This window comes from Triturus cristatus, chromosome 11 (genome assembly GCF_964204655.1).
Source record: "Triturus cristatus chromosome 11, aTriCri1.1, whole genome shotgun sequence".
Classification (NCBI taxonomy): domain Eukaryota; kingdom Metazoa; phylum Chordata; class Amphibia; order Caudata; family Salamandridae; genus Triturus; species Triturus cristatus.
In genome coordinates, this window is record NC_140594.1 from 809,420,406 (window position 1) to 809,438,652 (window position 18,247).

The 18,247-nt window shown below is 42.0% G+C and overlaps 1 protein-coding gene across 4 annotated transcripts in view; it reads left to right on the forward strand.

Annotated features, from left to right (window-relative positions):
- The window catches only part of PIK3CB (phosphatidylinositol-4,5-bisphosphate 3-kinase catalytic subunit beta), a 965,971-nt gene that overhangs the window by 874,458 nt on the left and 73,266 nt on the right, over positions 1–18,247 (forward strand). For all 4 annotated transcript variants that reach the window (XM_085634521.1, XM_085634524.1, XM_085634523.1 and 1 more), the window contains one exon: positions 15,967–16,134. In XM_085634521.1, coding sequence (XP_085490647.1) covers positions 15,967–16,134 — 168 coding nt within the window. The remainder of the gene's footprint in view (positions 1–15,966; positions 16,135–18,247) is intronic.

The following is an 18,247-nucleotide window of genomic DNA, read 5'->3' on the forward strand; positions in this document are numbered from 1 at the left end:
TCATCGTATCGTCCTCCTTTTCCTTTAGGAAACAGCTGGGGAAAACATCGAGCTTCCAAGCTCTCCTCCCATACACTCACGGGATTTCCTTTTGCTTTCTTCATCTGAAAGAGATCAATATTGTCTCCCATAACTTCTTTCGAATGGAGAGGATGTATGCTAAAATGTTCATAAATTTCTTCTTCCTTTGACTTGTCCACTTTTTCAATTTGTCCAGTTGGTGTTTCTGTGTCTCCTTGTAAATCTTCTTCTTCTTCTTCTATATAAATTGATTCATACCATTTGTTATTTTTTTTCAAATACAAATTTGCTCTTTGTACTTTCCGCACATCTACCAGCTCCTGCCAAATCTTCTTATTCTTTGTAGGGACACCATTAACCAGAATAATTAATGGTTCAGTTTCCAAAGTATCTGCATCAATAGTTTCCATATTTTTTTTCAAATCCAAGGGCAAATACACCACTCTACCTTTTAAACCTCTCAGTAAATCTGAAGGAGGTAATTTACCAGTTTTGGGCTCCATACGTACTATGGTCTGGAACGGATGAACACATTGAATGAGTATAGACTCATATGTATTTAATTCAGAAAGTTCAGCAGGAATAGCATCCAATTCTAAATTATTATGTACAGCTCTGGTCGGCATTCTATTTTCCTCTAACTTGTTGTAGCAGTATTTACAAATACGCTGATCTTCACCCAATTCAAAACAATTTTCAAGAAATATATATGTGGCAAAATCCATCCACTTATAATTATCTTCATTTTCACTCTTTCTGTAGAGATCAACATTCCTAGTTTGTTTTCTATAATGAGTTCTGCGGCAACAAATACAAGTAACATTTGGTCTTTCATTAGAGACTATTGCAAATTTTGTTATGTGATCATTAAATGTGTTACTTACAGAGGGTTCTACATTCTCTTCCACTTCTGCCTCATTTACTGTGTCCTTCTCTGCACTGTTTTGTTCAGGACCAAAGTAACAAAACTGAATTTCATCAACAACCTTCTCTACATCTGATACCGTTCCTCGGAACAGAGCCCTATTCAATTCATTTAACTTTATTGCTGGACTTTTGGCAAAATACAACCGTCTCACAAACTTTCTCATTTCAGTATGCATCCTAAAATGATGGAAAACACTATTGCACACTTTTCTAGATAGACAAGCAAGAGAATGACCCTGCAAACCAGTATTCTCTCTCACTCTGCATGGATCCAGACTTTGAAGCACCTTAATCTTTTGTTTTACACTTTTTTTACTATATTCTCTTAGAAACTCTCGAAATCTGTCAATAGATTCCTGACGCACAGTGCAAATACTACTACAATTCCAAGTGTACACTGGGGCTTTAGGACGTCTCCCCATTGCCTCATCTGCCATCACTTGTACCTCATCTCTTGGAACCATTATCTCCTTCTCCATTATGCAACCATTTTTTACTTCGTATGAACGACCTCTGGTGTCAACTGCATGCAGCAAACTATTACTTTGAAAATAGCTTTCTTCATTAAAAAAAGGTTCACTACTTGAACTATGCATCCACTTTCCTAAAAACACTTTACAAAAGTTTGTTCTGTTCACTACTCTTTTGCTTTTGCTTTGTGATTTCAGTACATTAACCATTTTATCTAATGTACGCATCCTATTCAAAATTAATATGAATAGTTTCCTTTTTAATTCTAATGCTTTTGCTGCAATGGCTTCAATTTCTTTTTTTTTTTTATAAAATTTAGCCTTTTGCTTATATTTCTTTATATCCTTTATCAAATTGGACATAACTCTTCTCTGAAACATTTTTCTACGTATCTCTTTAAATGCTGTTTTTCTGTTTGTTAAACTTTTCAATTGCAGAAGGTATATTTGCATTAACTAAATCCTCAATTTTTTGCTGTTCTGTAGGTTTTGTTACATTTTTCCGAGAACAGACATTTTGTACATTTTTGTTTGTTTTCAATATTTTGTTTAGGAATTGTTTTTTTTGCTTACCAGAAGATTTTTTCTTTTTCCCAACATCAGCATCTTCTACTAACTTTGGTCCTCCAGTTGTCCTCAAATATAGTTTTTTTTTTAGCGTTTTTTGAACTCGAGATTTTGTAGGCATCTTAAATTTTGTTCACTGTTCTTCAGCAATACCTGAAAAAAACTAAAAAAAAAAAATCCTTTATTGTATTTAAATATATTACTACATTTCTTTTCACAATAGTCACAAAACGAAATTTCTTTGCCATTTTGAATGCACACAAACTGCTCTTTTTTTAAAATTTATTTAAATGCACATGTCCAAGCTTTTTTTTTTTTCAGATCACCACCGTGTGTATTCTCTGTGACTGCCTACACTCCAGCAGGGGCAACCAGCCTTAGTGATGCTGAATATATTTGCATTACAGACTTAAACCTGAAAACCCCACTCGCTTCTAATTACTGTGCATGACTATACATGGCAAGCACATGGGTGTGTGCTAAGCCTCTGCTTCTTCCCCCAAAAATTCGCTCCTCTTTTCCATCTACTGCAACTGTGAAATCACCAGAGGAAGACGCAATAAATTTCTGCCTATAATTCTTCTATGCACACAGAGTCATGTTATCACATTAGTGCCAAAACGAAATTTCTTTGCCAATTTGAAAGCACACTTACTGCACTTTTTTTTTCGGGCCAAGTGACAATCTCTTTTTACACTTTGAAATCACTTTTACAGACTGACACATTCTGAAACCTTTTTTTTAAATTTATTTAAATGCACATGTCCAACCTGTGTTTTTTTTTCAGACCACCACCGTGTGTATTCTCTGTGACTGCCTACACTCCAGCAGGGGCAACCAGCCTTAGTGATGCTGAATGTATTTGCATTACAGACTTAAACCTGAAAACCCCACTCGCTTCTAATTACTGTGCATGACTATACATGGCAAGCACATGGGTGTGTGCTAAGCCTCTGCTTCTTCCCCCAAAAATTCGCTCCTCTTTTCCATCTACTGCAACTGTGAAATCACCAGAGGAAGACGCAATAAATTTCTGCCTATAATTCTTCTATGCACACAGAGTCATGTTATCACATTAGTGCCAAAACGAAATTTCTTTGCCAATTTGAAAGCACACTTACTGCACTTTTTTTTTCGGGCCAAGTGACAATCTCTTTTTACACTTTGAAATCACTTTTACAGACTGACACATTCTGAAACCTTTTTTTTAAATTTATTTAAATGCACATGTCCAACCTGTTTTTTTTTTTCATTCCACCACCGTGTGTATTCTCTGTGACTGCCTACACTCCAGCAGGGGCAACCAGCCTTAGTGATGCTGAATATATTTGCATTACAGACTTAAACCTGAAAACCCCACTCGCTTCTAATTACTGTGCATGACTATACATGGCAAGCACATGGGTGTGTGCTAAGCCTCTGCTTCTTCCCCCAAAAATTCGCTCCTCTTTTCCATCTACTGCAACTGTGAAATCACCAGAGCAAGACGCAATAAATTTCTGCCTATAATTCTTCTATGCACACAGTCATGTTTTCACATTAGTGCCAAAACGAAATTTCTTTGCCAATTTGAAAGCACACTTACTGCTCTTTTTTTTTCAGGCCAAGTGAAAATCTCTTTTTACACTTTGAAATCACTTTTACAGACTGACACATTCTGAAACCTTTTTTTTAAATTTATTTAAATGCACATGTCCAAGCTGTTTTTTTTTCAGACCACCACCGTGTGTATTCTCTGTGACTGCCTACACTCCAGCAGGGGCAACCAGCCTTAGTGATGCTGAATGTATTTGCATTACAGACTTAAACCTGAAAACCCCACTCGCTTCTAATTACTGTGCATGACTATACATGGCAAGCACATGGGTGTGTGCTAAGCCTCTGCTTCTTCCCCCAAAAATTCGCTCCTCTTTTCCATCTACTGCAACTGTGAAATCACCAGAGGAAGACGCAATAAATTTCTGCCTATAATTCTTCTATGCACACAGAGTCATGTTATCACATTAGTGCCAAAACGAAATTTCTTTGCCAATTTGAAAGCACACTTACTGCACTTTTTTTTTCGGGCCAAGTGACAATCTCTTTTTACACTTTGAAATCACTTTTACAGACTGACACATTCTGAAACCTTTTTTTTAAATTTATTTAAATGCACATGTCCAACCTGTTTTTTTTTTTCATTCCACCACCGTGTGTATTCTCTGTGACTGCCTACACTCCAGCAGGGGCAACCAGCCTTAGTGATGCTGAATATATTTGCATTACAGACTTAAACCTGAAAACCCCACTCGCTTCTAATTACTGTGCATGACTATACATGGCAAGCACATGGGTGTGTGCTAAGCCTCTGCTTCTTCCCCCAAAAATTCGCTCCTCTTTTCCATCTACTGCAACTGTGAAATCACCAGAGCAAGACGCAATAAATTTCTGCCTATAATTCTTCTATGCACACAGAGTCATGTTATCACATTAGTGCCAAAACGAAATTTCTTTGCCAATTTGAAAGCACACTTACTGCACTTTTTTTTTCGGGCCAAGTGACAATCTCTTTTTACACTTTGAAATCACTTTTACAGACTGACACATTCTGAAACCTTTTTTTTAAATTTATTTAAATGCACATGTCCAACCTGTTTTTTTTTTTCATTCCACCACCGTGTGTATTCTCTGTGACTGCCTACACTCCAGCAGGGGCAACCAGCCTTAGTGATGCTGAATATATTTGCATTACAGACTTAAACCTGAAAACCCCACTCGCTTCTAATTACTGTGCATGACTATACATGGCAAGCACATGGGTGTGTGCTAAGCCTCTGCTTCTTCCCCCAAAAATTCGCTCCTCTTTTCCATCTACTGCAACTGTGAAATCACCAGAGCAAGACGCAATAAATTTCTGCCTATAATTCTTCTATGCACACAGAGTCATGTTTTCACATTAGTGCCAAAACGAAATTTCTTTGCCAATTTGAAAGCACACTTACTGCTCTTTTTTTTTTGGGCCAAGTGAAAATCTCTTTTTACACTTTGAAATCACTTTTACAGACTGACACATTCTGAAACCTTTTTTTTAAATTTATTTAAATGCACATGTCCAAGCTGTTTTTTTTTCAGACCACCACCGTGTGTATTCTCTGTGACTGCCTACACTCCAGCAGGGGCAACCAGCCTTAGTGATGCTGAATGTATTTGCATTACAGACTTAAACCTGAAAACCCCACTCGCTTCTAATTACTGTGCATGACTATACATGGCAAGCACATGGGTGTGTGCTAAGCCTCTGCTTCTTCCCCCAAAAATTCGCTCCTCTTTTCCATCTACTGCAACTGTGAAATCACCAGAGCAAGACGCAATAAATTTCTGCCTATAATTCTTCTATGCACACAGAGTCATGTTTTCACATTAGTGCCAAAACGAAATTTCTTTGCCAATTTGAAAGCACACTTACTGCTCTTTTTTTTTCGGGCCAAGTGAAAATCTCTTTTTACACTTTGAAATCACTTTTACAGACTGACACATTCTGAAACCTTTTTTTTAAATTTATTTAAATGCACATGTCCAAGCTGTTTTTTTTTCAGACCACCACCGTGTGTATTCTCTGTGACTGCCTACACTCCAGCAGGGGCAACCAGCCTTAGTGATGCTGAATGTATTTGCATTACAGACTTAAACCTGAAAACCCCACTCGCTTCTAATTACTGTGCATGACTATACATGGCAAGCACATGGGTGTGTGCTAAGCCTCTGCTTCTTCCCCCAAAAATTCGCTCCTCTTTTCCATCTACTGTAACTGTGAAATCACCAGAGGAAGACGCAATAAATTTCTGCCTATAATTCTTCTATGCACACAGAGTCATGTTATCACATTAGTGCCAAAACGAAATTTCTTTGCCAATTTGAAAGCACACTTACTGCACTTTTTTTTTCGGGCCAAGTGACAATCTCTTTTTACACTTTGAAATCACTTTTACAGACTGACACATTCTGAAACCTTTTTTTTAAATTTATTTAAATGCACATGTCCAACCTGTTTTTTTTTTTCATTCCACCACCGTGTGTATTCTCTGTGACTGCCTACACTCCAGCAGGGGCAACCAGCCTTAGTGATGCTGAATATATTTGCATTACAGACTTAAACCTGAAAACCCCACTCGCTTCTAATTACTGTGCATGACTATACATGGCAAGCACATGGGTGTGTGCTAAGCCTCTGCTTCTTCCCCCAAAAATTCGCTCCTCTTTTCCATCTACTGCAACTGTGAAATCACCAGAGCAAGACGCAATAAATTTCTGCCTATAATTCTTCTATGGACACAGAGTCATGTTTTCACATTAGTGCCAAAACGAAATTTCTTTGCCAATTTGAAAGCACACTTACTGCTCTTTTTTTTTTGGGCCAAGTAAAAATCTCTTTTTACACTTTGAAATCACTTTTACAGACTGACACATTCTGAAACCTTTTTTTTAAATTTATTTAAATGCACATGTCCAAGCTGTTTTTTTTTCTGACCACCACCGTGTGTATTCTCTGTGACTGCCTACACTCCAGCAGGGGCAACCAGCCTTAGTGATGCTGAATGTATTTGCATTACAGACTTAAACCTGAAAACCCCACTCGCTTCTAATTACTGTGCATGACTATACATGGCAAGCACATGGGTGTGTGCTAAGCCTCTGCTTCTTCCCCCAAAAATTCGCTCCTCTTTTCCATCTACTGCAACTGTGAAATCACCAGAGCAAGACGCAATAAATTTCTGCCTATAATTCTTCTATGCACACAGAGTCATGTTTTCACATTAGTGCCAAAACGAAATTTCTTTGCCAATTTGAAAGCACACTTACTGCTCTTTTTTTTTTGGGCCAAGTGAAAATCTCTTTTTACACTTTGAAATCACTTTTACAGACTGACACATTCTGAAACCTTTTTTTTAAATTTATTTAAATGCACATGTCCAAGCTGTTTTTTTTTCAGACCACCACCGTGTGTATTCTCTGTGACTGCCTACACTCCAGCAGGGGCAACCAGCCTTAGTGATGCTGAATGTATTTGCATTACAGACTTAAACCTGAAAACCCCACTCGCTTCTAATTACTGTGCATGACTATACATGGCAAGCACATGGGTGTGTGCTAAGCCTCTGCTTCTTCCCCCAAAAATTCGCTCCTCTTTTCCATCTACTGCAACTGTGAAATCACCAGAGCAAGACGCAATAAATTTCTGCCTATAATTCTTCTATGCACACAGAGTCATGTTTTCACATTAGTGCCAAAACGAAATTTCTTTGCCAATTTGAAAGCACACTTACTGCTCTTTTTTTTTCGGGCCAAGTGAAAATCTCTTTTACAGACTGACACATTATGAATCCACCATGTGTAACTACAACAAAAACAATTCCCATTTCTATTATTCATTTCTTAAGTTACCACATACATCCCCTCTCAAACTGTAAACTCACCTTTAAATTTAGTTAGTTGTGAAAGAAATGTGTCACTCAAACAGCAGATTATCAGAGCCAGGATCTCTGTTCTGTACACCTCTCTCCTCTCAGCAGAACCAGATAATGGCAAACTTTCCCTCTATTTTTCCACACATATACATGTAAGTTTCAAATCTCAGTGCTTCCCCCTTTTTTTCAAATGTAATGACACATTTCTATTGGTTGAAAACCAACCCTTTTCCAAAAGTACCCTGCCCCCAACTTGACTTCTGCCTAGTACCCTTCCCCCAACTTGACTTCTGCCTGCTACCATAGCAACAGCTCATGGAACACTGCTGTGTGCAGTTAGGTCAGAAGTTCGACACACAATGTTTCAATTCCACAGAGCAAGAGTGCTTGACTTTTCAATCCTAACTGCAAATCCATAGTACTGTTCTTTGGTTACACATTTTTTTGTACCAATACAAAACATGCTTCTATTAATTTTCACATACAGCCTAGTTTTTTTTCTAGAATGGTATGAAACAGCCAATCAGTTCTTTTTGTTTTGTAAAAAATATGTATGCCTCCATTTCCAAACTGTCTTTCTTTTCATATTGCCATTCTACTGAAAGACACCTCCTGAGTACATCCAGTTCTCCTTTGAAGATGTTCACAGTGTGGATTGTAGGGCACAGCTATGTCTTCTGGAGTGAAAAGTTTGCAGAGAAAACAGATATGGTGAGAGACCTTGCTTTGCCAAATGTAGACATTAAATGGATTGGTCAGAGAGGGTTAAAGTGGCACCAATTGATGCCATTGGTGAAATCCTTCATGCAAATCCAACACCCTGACCTCATAATAGTGCACTGTGGTGGCAATGACCTAGGCACTTTGACTGGGGTAGGTCTGGAAATGCTTATGAAGGACACCTTTGCACAACTGTTTACACTTTTCCCTAAAACTGCCTTTGTGTTTTCCAACATATGCCAAAGGCAAAAATGGAACTGGTCCAATCATTTCTGTCCACAGATTGACAAAGCAAGAAAGCACGTCAACAAATCTGTTTCTGCTTTCCTCCGTGACTATGGTATGGGTGCCATTTACCACAACAACTTGCGTTACGACATGCAAGACATTTATAGAGGAGATGGTGTGCACTTCAATGATGAAGGGAACAGAGTCTTCCTCTTGAACCTTAGACTCTGCATCGGTACTTACTTGTAGGTACCACTAAAAAAATGACTCCATAAACACAACAGCTCTTTTTAGAGCTCCCTAATTTCTAAACTCTTAAATCTGATTTTCATTTATTTATTTTTTTTTTTTTTACCGTACGCTTACCGTGAGCTTACCGTACGCTTACCCCGTGATTTTTTTTAAAATCAATAAATGTTTTTTTTGTACTTTTCTGTCCTTCTTTGACCCCCTTACAATTGTTAGGGGGTCTGTAACTCTCCTCATTGCCCCCTTTCTTTGTTTTCACTCTTTTTTTTCAGAGTGAAATACACAAAATGGCGGCCGCCGCTTCCTGGTTTCGGCCGATTCGAATGTTTACTAAGATCTAAGAGCCAATCAGAATCGCGCTCGCGCACGCCACCGTACGCTTACCGTAAGCGTACGGTAAGCGTACCGTAAGCTGGCTCAGATATATATATTGATTTAAAGGCTATTTTCTCAGAATCTACTGAACAGATTTACACCAAACCTACAAAAGGCACTTCCTTGACCTAGGGACTACCTCTCTGCCAAATTTCTAGTAATTCTGTTCAGCCGTTCGGGCTGTAGGTCGTTCTAAAGGTCCTATGGAAAAATGCATGGGAAAAACGCGTTTTGGGACCCCCCTTTTATCTCAGCCCCCGCTTGACGGATCCCCCCGAGACTTTCAGGGTAGGAGCGGAGCGTAGCGCCCCACCTATTTTGAGAAATTTGCGAGGATTCGTCGACCGGCGTCAAAGTTATTCAAAATAGAATGTTGAGGTTTTCCTATGGAAACGTGGTCCTAACTATAACTACCTACTGGCGACCGCCAGTAGGTAATATATATATATATATATATATATATATATATATATATATATATATATATATATTTTATTATATATATATATATATATATATATATATATATATATTTTATTATATTATATTTTATGGTCATTAGGTAGTACTGATGGTACATATATAGCCCTAGCATTTAACAAGACCTCTAACACAGGATTGAAATAATCAACAAGCTTTCAACAGGTTTTCACTTATAGGTATGTGAAAGTCTTTTTAGACCAGATTCAAAACGTTTATTTGATGTCTCCTAGTTTGTCATACTACTGTTCCACTTGTGCCAAGTTGGCCTTATCCCTAGTCTGTATCTCAATAAGACTTATGAGTGAAGTATTTCAGTGTGGGATACAAGCATTTTCAGTATGCGGTGCTCCCTTTTGGCCTCCCCAGCGCCCCTTAGGTGTTTACCCAGGTAATGGAAGTGGATGCAGCACGTCTGCGGCAGTCAGGGGTTCCAATCTTCCCCCACCTGGACGACTGGCTGTTGAAGACTGACTTGCTCCAGGCAGTTAACTCCCACCTCCAGTCTATGGCAGACCTCCTGCATTTGCTGGGGTTTACTATCAATATGCTGAAGTTACACCTGACTCCCTCTCAGACGTGTCCTTTTTATCGGAGTCATTCTGGACACTGCAGATTCGGGTCTATCCTCCAGAGTGGCGAGTCCAAGATATTCAGAATATGATTCAGATGTTTCGTCCTCTATCCTGAATTTCGGGGAGACTGACTGAGGCTGCTGGTGACTCATGCCTAAAGGCATATTGGGATCTGCAGTAGGATCTTAACTCCTGGAAGCAGCATCAGGGCAATCTCTCCGACCTGGTCCAAATATTGGACGGAATTGCAAAAACCTGTAGTGACGGCTAACGAATCGCGATTGGGTCAGCGGCATATCCATCTCCCTTCCCCACCCAGAGCTGACTGTGTTGACAGATGCATCACTCCTGGGAAGGGGCAGCCATCTGGGAGAGGTGGAGATCAGAGGACTCTGTTCTCCTGTTTAAAAAACAAATGCTTTTTTGATAGCCCCAAACTGAGCTTTTATTTTGACGCAGCTCATCTAAAGAAAGGGGAGTGTCGTGTAGTAAGTGCAAGCCCGGCATGGGGCGCTTGCAAACAACCCCAAAAAAATATTTGCAAAGCAATAGGTCTTGCATTTGCGAGACTTTAAGCTATTTACATTTAAAATGCCAATAGCTCAAACTCTCCTAAATGCGAGACCTATTTCATTACAAAGAAGCAGCCGCCATTGTACCGGCTGCTTGGAAAGTGAATGAGCGCATGGCGCGCTGAATGTTGCTGCAAAGCACGTTGTGCCTGCCGTAGGACAAAACTCACTAAGAAAAGAGTGCTTTCAGACTAAATAGCGCAGACGGTGTAACAACAGAAATAAAAGGGGCCAGCCTGCATGGGAGGCTGTAAAGGAAGACAAGGCGGTACTAAAGAGGGACTAACAAGTCGATTACCTAACCAGAAGCCAGCATTTACAAATGGTACAGACACAAGCCAATGAAAAATATGGGCGGAGAGCATGCGCTGTCCTGGCTCATCCTAAAAACAAGTAGATGAACAGCATATGTAGATTCTTTTTTTTAAGTAAACTATGCACTATTTGGTTGAAGTGTGTTGGAAAACGATTCTTTTGTAGCATTGTTTCTTGAGACAATCTTTAATCATTTAACATTGATATTTGAGCTTTGCTGATAAAACTCTGCTGGTGCCATTTATTCTTTTTGACACAGGACGTGGCAAGGACAGGTTACATTTATGCCCGAATCGCTCAATGCCCACAGTATATTTTCTATGTGGTGACACTGCATAGATAATTGAACTGTCCTTAATTCTTTTGAACTTCGTACAGTTCTCACGTTCTTTCATCTCTGGTGTGAGCAACTCCCCAAGTCCTTGTTCTTATTGCATTCTGGTACTCGAAATCCTGTCTTACCATGGGAAATTCAAAATTCCTAGTACAGGAGGGCAGAAAACAATCCAGACATGGTGAACTAATCACACATGATATGGGGCATCCTGAATCAGTAGTAGGTAAGGGAAAGTACAATGGCTTTTTGTCAGTAAAGATTGAGTTATATGGAACTCAACCTAGGTGTGTGGGGGATATGGGAAACACATTTTAGACATCATTAGCAGTTAAGAACTTTAGCTGTTCTTCCCTAAAGGGTAAATGGTATTTCAGTGGGCTGATTGTACTATTCTTCCAGTCAAAGTAAACGCAAAAGCTGTCAGGTTGGGAAGGGGTACTGTGTGCTCTTTAATCGTCAATATGAACGAGCCAGGTTATGTTTTTTCCTGTCTTCTCCTGCTGTAGAAGGATGTCCTGAAGAAAGTTGTTGCAAGGACTGCCGTCTCTCAAACAATGTCTATGCCTTGTAGGGTGGAGCACCCATTGCGAAGCAGCAGAAGGATGGAAGATGTAAGGGCAAACAATAGCCTTGGAGTGTATTTGTCTGTCATATTACATGGACAGATGGTGAAAAAAACTGAGTATTTTGGCAAAAGGATACTTTCTTCCTCTAGCCTCACCTTTAGGCTAGACAATGCCGGCTGTTTGATTGGAAAGTATTCTCATCATTTTTTGGATTTAGTTGCTGAGATCTTCCCAGCGGTCCTAGGGGAATTTTGTGCCAATTTGGCATAAATCCTACAAGACAGACCGGATGCTGCAACGTACATCATCCTGTCAGGGCTGGACATGACAGACTGCTTAGGCAGAGCGATCAGCACTAGCGTGCTGCTCTGGCATCACGCATGGATGATATCCATAGGCTTCTTTGTTGATGTCTATGCATTGCTCATGGCTATACCTTTGGCTGGGTCTCGTCTCGTCTCCTGGCAAGATGGCAGACTTCACCCTTGAGCGCTTTAAGGACAGTAGAGCTACGGCATATTTTCTTGGTCTTTACAAACAGGCAGGGCAGTATCCTCCACAATTTCGTCCTTTTTGAGACACCACTAGGGGCTTCTCCTTCAGACCGGGTCTAAAAAGGGGCACAACAGTCTTTTCGTGGGTGGGGTAGGGGATCTGGCAGACAGCATTCAGTCCACTCAGACCCCAGCTCCTACTGTTGCAGCCTCCAGACCACTTTAGTTTGTCCTAAGTAAACACACAACCAGCCCATGGGAGGTAGGATATTTTCTCCACAGGTAGCAAGCCATATCTGACTGAGGTGGGCCTTGCAGATAGTCTAGTGGAGCTATGCCCTGCTATTCCTTTTTGCCACACAACCTATTTTGCCTACATCAGAACAGTTTTCAGCAGACCATTTGTCCATTTTGTGGCAGGATGTTTATACTCTTGGGAGAAAGGAGCCATAGAGAGTGTTGCGGCCTCTTGAGTTTGGAAAGTAAAGCCCAATGATGTAGGGAGGTCAGTTGTCATCTGTAGTTGGCCCATAGCAGTTTGTGGCATGCACGTCTTCAGCAAACCAGTTGTAAGGGAGTACTGCAACCTGAAAATACTTGTGGCCCACTTTGAACCGCAGATAACGCCTGTGGGCCTGCAGGATGGGGAAAAGGAAATAGCTGCCCTGCAGGTCAAATGTCACCATCCAGAGCAGATGGAACCTGGGCCAGGGTATGTTAAATTTTGCATTTGTCAGAAGTAAGTTGATGGGTTGAAGATCTAAAATGGGGTGAAAGGATTCACCCTGATTCGGCACTGATATATAAGGGAAGTAACCTCTATATCATCATGCTGAAGTCACACCTAATGTCTTTGCAGAGGCTCTCTTTCATCTGGGTCACCCTGGATATGGTGCACATTTTGGCCTTTCCTCAGGAACAACAAGTCTAGGACATTTTGGTTGTGATCCGATGTTTCGTCCTCAGTCCTGGGCATCAGTGAGATGGCTCTGAGGTTTCTTGGCCTATTGGTCTCCTGTCCTATTGGTCTCCTGTATCCTGTTCACAGACCATGCCAGGTGGCGTAAGCAGGCAGTGTAGTTGGCTCTACATCCTCAGAGGGCCCTTCACCAAGGGAAACCATTAGACTGCATCCAGGTTGCGGAGGAGACTGCAAACGATTCTGCAGCTGTATCTGCTCAACTGCAGTTGGACCAGTGGCAGACCCCATCCCATCCACAATCAAAGCCTACAGTAGCAGCTGACTCATCACTGCTGGGTTGGGGAAGTCGTCTGGGAGAGGTGGGGGAATCAGAGGCCTGAGGTCTCTGGGGAGACCTACCTCTGCATCAACCTGCTGGAGTTGTTAGCCATTTGCTTGGCGCTGAAAGCCTTCCTGTTTTCCATCAAGGGGGAGGTGGAGCTAGTTGAGATCCTCGAGGATGATACCAAAGCCATGTGATATTGCAACAAGTAGAGCTGAGTGGGATCCCAAGCTCCATACCAGAAGGCCGTGTACCTCTGGACCTGGGTGAATTGTCATTGCATCTCTGGTCATACCTGGGGGGTTCTCTTTAAATACCAGGGTGGACAAATGCAGCTAGTAACACCTAGCAGAATATGAATGGCAGCTCAGTCGAGCAATGGATACTACTCTGGATCAATTTCTTCCCAAACATTGAGAGCGTATAGTTCAGAAGAAGGCTCTCTCTCTGAGATGCATTCCACCTAGAGTGTAGCATGGGATTCCTGTATACCTTTCTGCTACTACCACTCCTGTCCTGAGTTTTGAAAAAATCCTGAACGACTGGGCCCTAGTCATCCTTGTGGCTTCGGATTGAGTCAGTAGATTGTGGAACCTTTAACTTCTGTGCATGAGCATTTGTCCTCCAATTAGGCTACCGCTTTGGAAGGATCTTCTATAGTGGCAGCAGCAGGGTGCAGGGTCCTGCACCAGCTCCCATGCAATCTACACATCCAAGCATGAAGATTGTGCTGTGGCAGTTGACTGCATTCAGCATATCTCCCGAAGTAGTGGAGGCCATCCGGGTTACCAGGGGTCCTTCTACAAAACCTTTTTACACCGGACACTGGGACACATTTGTGGCAACAAAGACCCAGTGTAAGCTAAATGGTCAGATGTTCTATTGTTTGTTCTGTCTTTGGCCCAACGAGGGCTTATAGTGAACACTGTTGAAGTTTGTCAGTCTTTTCTGGTTTTTTTGCGTTTACCGTACCAACCGCCTTTCTTCAAATTGCCTTTTGTGATGCATTTTCTCAGTGGTTTGTTCCACGTGTTTTTTCCTAAACATTTTGTGATGCCACAGTGGGACCCCAATTTAGCCCTTGCTTCCCTTATGGGTACTCCTTTTAAGCCGTGGCACAGCTGTTCTCCACTTATCTTGATTCTTACCGTAATAACCTTGGCTCGTCGCATGAGTGAGATTTAAGCTCAACTCAGTCTCCCTGCACCACCTTCTTTCTGAACAAACTGTTGCCGAGGACTAAAGCGGCCTATCCCCGGAAGATGTGACTTTATTTCACATAGGCAATCCATCACTCTTCTGACATTTTTTACCCCAACTCACCTTTTGGATGATAAGACTCCATCGTTTGAACCCAAAAAGAATGCTCAGCTTTTACATCTATTTTATCGAAGTCCATCACATAGACGTTTAGCTCTTTCTGGGATTCTCTTAGGCAAAGAAAGGCAAAGCGGTGCAGAAAATGACCTCTGCATTAAGCTCTGCTACATGGTGTCCAAAAGTAGCCACCACAAGGGTTTAGAGCACTTTCTACAAGGGCTAAGCCTGCTATCAGTGCATTAGCATGTGGAGTGCCTGTCCTGGATATTAGTCAGGCTGCAACATGGGCATAATTGCACATGTTCATAAAACACTACTGCCTTGACATTCACGTCTGACTGGAAAGGCATTTTGCTCTGGACATTTTGATCATTACAGAGACCCACCTTTGGGGGAGGGGGGGTTACTCTTTGATATTCTGTTCAGAAAATCAGTAATCTGCGGTTGAAAGTATTCGTCAGAAGAACAAGTTGCTTACCTTTGTTTACGCTTTTTGTGGTGGATACGCTTTCTAACTGGATTCCTCGGTGCCCTTGCTCCTCCATGTTCTGTGGCATGGACTCTTTCCCGTCTGGAAAGGTCCCAAATTAGAGAGCTGTACCCTGGCACAAACAGTTTGTTTTTGGCTCTGTCTCCGAGGGCGCTGACTATGTCCAGAAAGAAACTGACGTCAGCACACTTGGGTGACCACCTAAATGCAGCTCCCTTAGTCACTTCTGGGGCAGAGCGGAGTAAGGCTAGAGCCAAGTTGTGACATATGGACCCGTATGCTGCAAGTTTCACGAAGTAAAGACTGTACCCACCTCTCTTGTATGGCAAACCTAATATTTTATCAGAAACCAGATCATCTGCATATCCAAGGAGTTTTTAAAACACGTTGTTTGATTACTTTAAGCAATGGAGAGCTAATCAAAATATGATTTCTTTCAACTCGAAATATTTTTCTTATTCATTTGTGAGTATTGATGAATGTTATATCCTTTCAAAGTACTTGAGATGTTATTTGTGCAAACTTTTTAAGTACTGTTTCATGACTTGGCTCTTTTTTTTGCTCTGTTTCAGAATTGTGCCTTATGGTTGCTTAGCAACAGGAGACCGCTCTGGCCTTATCGAAGTTGTTTCCGCGTCGGAAACCATTGCAGATATCCAGCTTAATAGTAGCAACGTCGCTGCTACGGCTGCCTTCAACAAGGACGCCCTCTTAAACTGGCTTAAAGAATACAATCTGGGGTAATGTTCCTTTCCTTTCTTACTACCAGCTAGAACTAGATGCTGTCGATTCCTGAAATGTTACCTTCTTGATAATATGCAGATGATGCATAGTATACGGCACTGAAAACAAGCAGCGTAAACAAGTTTTGGCAAAGCCAATAGGTTTTCGTGTTTGTAATGAGAGTGCCGAGCTGTTGGGTTGACCAATGTTTGCCTGTAAAGCATTGTTAATGCACAGTGAAAGAAGAAAACATTTCAAAATACTGGAGGCAAAGATGTACATCTTATAGTATCTCAAAACGGTACATGGAATTCAATGTTTTCAATTTTTATAAAAGGCTTGGTTTAATTTTCAAATACTTTTATTAAAGAAATTTTAATCTTATCTTTAAAAAAAGTCAGAATGTAAAGGGAAACACTGTCAAGGCCTAGCTTACTTTTCACAAGATTCAACCGTTTGCTCCTCTGCACTAGACCAGGTTGCATATTTGTGGACCTTCAGGAGGAGTGTCATGCTTAAGTCACCTTTTGCCATAAACCCCAACGGAATGAGTGCAGTAGATAGCCATTTCCATGTCCATGAAAGTATTTGTGCCAAAGCTTGTGCTTGCACACATTATGTGGATACAAAAGAAAATAAGTAGTTCCTTGCATATTGGGGGTGGAAGGATATGTCGGCCAACCAAAGGATCGTAAAGAGGATGTTCAGTAGAGGAGGGAAAATAGGCATCAAATAAGAAGCAAGCAGATAAAAGTGACAGGAAAGCCAACCAATGGTAAGCAATGGGTGAGCTGTAAGCCCACTATAAGCTCCCAATAGATCTTGCCCACTATAAGCTCACAATAGATCTTTTACAGACAGCTTACGCTGTCTGGTGATCTCAAACTAGACAACATGTGCGACTAAATACATCTGTAAATAGCCTCGAATGTGGACAAGTGCAAGTAAGTTAGTTTACAACTTGCTAAATAAAAAAAGACATGTTTGAGGTATATGAGCTGCAGGTTACACACTTTTGCATAAATCGCCATCTGGTGTTGGGCCCGGATGTTTGCAGTTTGTTTTTCCTCTTGGAAAGTCTTTGGAAGTCACGAGGTCGGTGACTCCTCCTTTGGATCGTATTGCGCATGGGCTTCGTCTCCATCCTCAGATTGTTTTTTTTCCGCCATCGGGCACGGATGTGATCTTCGCGCTCCGGTCCCGAACAGCTTCCAGTTCGACCATCGACGCTAATCCTCACCCTAATCGCTGTATTGCTTTGATACACGATCTCTTCAATCAACGTGCTTCTTAATCGACAACCCTCCGGTTCCAGTCGTCGACGGCGGCCTTCGGGCCTACCCAGGCTCCGGTCCCGGCTCATGGAAAGAACTCCATTTAAAAAGTGCCCTCGATGTGGGTCCAAATTTCCCCACACCGACCTTCATGAGGTATGCAACCTTTGCCTCTCCCCAGAACACGAGGCTCGGAACTGCCCAGCCTGTAAGTCTTTCCGATCGAAAAAGACTATTCGGGACCGAAGAGCCAGAAGGAACATGGCACACTCCTCGACGTCCATTCCAGTTGACATCTTCGGAGACGACATCGACGATCCGGAACAGCATCGTACCGAAGAGGACCTCGTCAGCGCTTCCGAGGCCAACGAGTCAGATGTGGAGGACATCACCCCGGCGCAGAGGGTCGTGCGTACCAATCTACCCCCTCCCACACCCGTGCCGACACCCAAAAAGGCTTCGGTCACGCCTTCGCCTCCGGGCCTAGGCAAGGCCAGAGACACTGCTTCATACACCCCACCTTCGGGCCCGGTGAAGAAGCGGAGTAAGCCTTCCGGTGACTCGGGCTCGAGCCAGCCGCCCAGCGGTGCCGAAAAACATACTTCGGCACCGAAAAAGAAGATGGCTGCTACCTCGACACCGAGCTCCGCGCCGACCCCTCGGGGTCGAAACCCAGCCCTTCGACACCGACGCCATCTTCGGTGCCCACCAAGCCACACAAGGGCACCGGCGCCGACGCTTCCAAGCCGAAACTCATCTCGGCACCGACCAAGAGACTGGAGGGTCCCAAGCTGGTTTCTAAACACCAAACCGGCACGGAAAAACCTAAAAAGTCATCGGCCCCGACGCCTTCGGC